Raw genomic sequence first — 3,879 nt, 5'->3', positions numbered from 1 at the left:
AACCCTAAAATTGGTATCTGAAACCTGAAGAGGTAGAGAGAGGACTGCTCTAGTTGACTAAAAATAACATTTCCCTCTTATATAAATGATGGAGAAACACGTGTATATAATTTGTATTGGATCTTGTTTGAAAAATATAACATACTCAGTAACTCGGGTATGAAATTTTCTGGTTAATATTATGAAAATTCCTTGATGGGTTTTACTTTTTATTATTTATTTTTCCATTTCCTTTAAATAATTTAAAGAATTATTATATAGTTTTGTAGGCATGTATCCAAAACTGGAAATTTAAAACAAAGACTTATACACACACACAAGAATTTGCATTCTATAATTTTCACGTTCATGTCTGAGCAAGTTTAGAATCTAATTAAACTTCACTTTTTAGATTACATCGTTCATATACAATTCAAATATTGTTTCTAGAAATAGATCTATCAAACAAAAAATACATGAATCTAAGACAATAAATTTAATCTGAACCAAACAAGAAAGTCCCAAAATATTTTGGATCATATCATTTATCAATGAGAATGATATAAATATAAAACGCTTAGCATTCTATGGTATAATTTCAATTCATGCTTTTCTGTACAGAGGAAGCGTTCTGCCCTATTAAGCTATGGCTCAGGACGAAACAAATGGGATCAAAACTAAAGAATTCATACAGTGGGAAGATTTATACCTTTGCCAGATTATCTACATTGTCTGGGTCTGAAGTTCTCATGATCAAGAAGCTTCATCAGAAGCTTTTCCAGCCTCTTTGAGCTGCTGGTTGGTTTAACAGCATGGGGACTGCCATACGCCACACAAGAACCCTTCTCCGAGGCCGAGTTCTTCACGCACCAGCCACCCGGTGTGAACTGTCCCTTTGACCTCTTTAAAAGTTCCTCGTCTATTCTGTTAAGTACTGAACTACTCTCAGCAAAACTTCGAGCAAAAGGGAGACCGCTTTGGACCATGTCAATGAAATGTTCAGATGTTAGATTAATCGGGTGTTGGTTTGGAGGATTGTCCCACTTCATATAATGCAAATCTTGGTTTACAGTAGTGTTTTGGTAGTCCTTGTGGTTGCAGATGATGGTGTGGAAGTAACCCTCTGGAGAAGATAAGAAATTGGTGTAGTACATGAGGAGAGTGCGAGGGAGATTGTCCCATCCCCATATGCAGAATTCCAAAAATGGTTTTGTGAGAACCACCCATGAAGATCCTGGCAATGGATTATGATATTATTTCCAAGAAATCCGAACTACTCGAGTGGATCAATTCAAACTTCTAATTCTATGTCACCCAACCAAAATCAGTATTCTGCTAATGTCTAGAATTTTTCATTTCATTGATTTGAGTCTAGCTCGATTTATATCTCATACGATGGAAGTATCAAGAATAACAAACCATACAAAGGGTGAAGAAAAATATTACGTAGAATTAATTATAGGAACTGCCTTACCAGTAAACAACTTGAATGATGATGGTATCGACCTTCTCTCTTTTGCCCAAAACACTCCAGATTTCTTTGTATGATACAAGGCAGGATCTATTATTATAGTCTTTGCTCCCAAGTCCCTGTATCATTTATAAAAAAATTTAGATAACAATGTTGACATCCAAAGGGATATTTGAGAATCATGATGCAACGAAGAGGATGGGGCTTACTCTTTCCAACCAAGATTACTTGAGTGCTCAACAAAGTTCAAATCCCTTGGCAAGAAGGAGAATACATGCAAAAGATCTGGAACGCAAACATATAGACAACTACACGAGTCAAAAGATAATAAAATTCACGAGCCACACATAACAGCACTACAAATTCATTTATTCTTCCAAAACGTCAACATGACAGAAAAATAAGAATTCATGAGTTCTTGCAACATGATTTTATTTACAAACTTCAACCAGAACAGAATAGTTCACTTGAACGTTCTTCTTGTTTGTTGGATGGTAAAGCAAATGGCAGCTTAAACAGGGAGCAAAATCATAACAAGTATTCTAAAAATCTGGAGATTGAACAATATATGAATTTTAAAAATTATAGCCTTAGATAATACACCGCCAAGTCAGCAACAGTTCAAACAGATGGGAGCTGATAGCAAATCTATGATGCCACAAGAAAACTTGTCTAATACAAGTGATGTGAGGTCCATTAATCTAAAACAACAATACCTAAGCTAGGTTATGAATTGAACACCAAGAACTCAGCCTCTCAACCCCAGGGCAAATTATACATTTACCAATTGATTGCTTATTGAACTTTCAGATTCACTCACAAAACAAATTGAATGGTGCTAGTAAAATGTTAATATCAACAAAATATACAGAAAGTTCATTTAATTCTATCCTTGATAGACACTCTAGCGAAATACTCATTCCAAATTTAGTATTAACTTATATACAGGGAACATGCCAAAAATAAAATCAATGTCGTTTTTAAAGTCGGTTAAAATTCCACTACACCAAAAACTAAGTCCAATCGTTTATGATAAATATACACTTAACAAACTCGATGAACTAAATTTCATGCCAGGAATTTCACTCTCAACCAATTTTAGTCCGAATCGACCTCAACTAACGAACAAATACCAGTTAGAGTATCGATTAAACATCCAATTTGAGGAAAGACTGTGGAAATGAGCTAAAGAAACTACCGTCTTGCGGGAGCAGAGGATAATCAGAGGCGCTGAGATTAATGAACCAATCCCAATCCTTAGCACGCTTCAGTAATATGGCAACCGCCTGAAGAGTAGAAGCAATCATAGTTGGACCTTTATCAGTGATCAAATTGGCCTTTCCCACAACCATCACATTCCTGAACTCTCTAAATACACTCTCCGATTTCACATATTTCGCAAGTTCGAGTCTCTCGGAGTCTGAAGCTTCAAGATCGAGATGTAGCAGATAATAGTTCCTCGGGTGATATGCCGCCTGAAGAAGCCGCCTCATCGATCCACCATCTCCCTTGGTTCCTGATATCAAATACGCAAATCTCGGCAATGGCGGAAGCCCTAGCCCTAGCATTTCATTCCCATTGGGTTCTAGTACGAATCTCGTTGCGCTATGAGAAAAATCAGCGTCGGAAGTAGATTTAGGATACTCGGAAGTGACAATTAGAAGGAATATCAGAAAGAGCAAACAAAATAACCCCAATGGCATCAGCCATTTCCGATCTGGATAGTAGGGAATGTGATTCTTCTTCATTTGAACCTCCCAACTTCAAATAGGAATGCAATTTATGAAGATGAACTGACGCAAATGGGTTGCTACTTGCTAGGAGCTAAAACCCAAAACCTCGATCTGAAGTTACCAACTCGGAAGAAGCTGAAACGAATTGTTGAACTTGAATCCTGATTATATGAAAATTGCCGTGGTTTTTTATGGATTTACGGGCGTGATCGAAGATTTTGATGCTTGAAAAAGAGCTGGGCAGGTGAAAGTGAGCTGTCGGTGCGCTGGTCAGTGGCAGAATTGGTTGGTAAGAAATGGGAAATATATATAATAAGATGAGGTGCTGTGAAATTGAGAGCAACGATGTCCAAAAAAATATAATATAATATTATATAAATATAATATAAATAAATAAATAATATATAAAATAAAATAATTAAAATTATGAAAATTTGAGAGAAATTTTGAAGTGTATTTTCTCACAAATGTGTGTTCTCTCAAGATCCACAAAATGTCATTATTATTTATAAGCAAAGTGGCAAGTAGGATGTGGTACACTTGGACACTATGCATAGGTGGTTGAATGATACATGGACAATATATATGGTAATGGAGAAATGACATTTTTGTATTGGACACTAAGCATGAGTATCTAACACCTATTTATAATATTTATAATATTTTCCCTTAGATGCCAATTATATATATATATAT

The 3,879-nt window shown here is 35.7% G+C and overlaps 1 protein-coding gene across 1 annotated transcript; it reads right to left on the bottom strand.

Annotated features, from left to right (window-relative positions):
- Positions 1 to 495: 495 nt before the first annotated feature.
- Positions 496 to 3,527, bottom strand: LOC120089689 (Core-2/I-branching beta-1,6-N-acetylglucosaminyltransferase family protein). Its single transcript, XM_039047054.2, has 4 exons — positions 2,649 to 3,527; positions 1,660 to 1,735; positions 1,454 to 1,569; positions 496 to 1,213 (listed from the first exon to the last, which is right to left on the bottom strand). The coding sequence occupies exons 1-4, from the start codon at positions 3,196 to 3,198 to the stop codon at positions 699 to 701; spliced, it is 1,257 nt and encodes a 418-aa protein (XP_038902982.1). The 5' UTR covers positions 3,199 to 3,527; the 3' UTR covers positions 496 to 698.
- Between the last annotated feature and the right edge of the window lie 352 nt (positions 3,528 to 3,879).

Source organism: Benincasa hispida, chromosome 11 (assembly GCF_027475165.1).
Source record: "Benincasa hispida cultivar pf3 chromosome 11, pf3_genome.v1.1, whole genome shotgun sequence".
Taxonomy (NCBI): Eukaryota; Viridiplantae; Streptophyta; class Magnoliopsida; order Cucurbitales; family Cucurbitaceae; genus Benincasa; species Benincasa hispida.
This window is presented reverse-complemented; position numbering and strand designations above follow the sequence as displayed.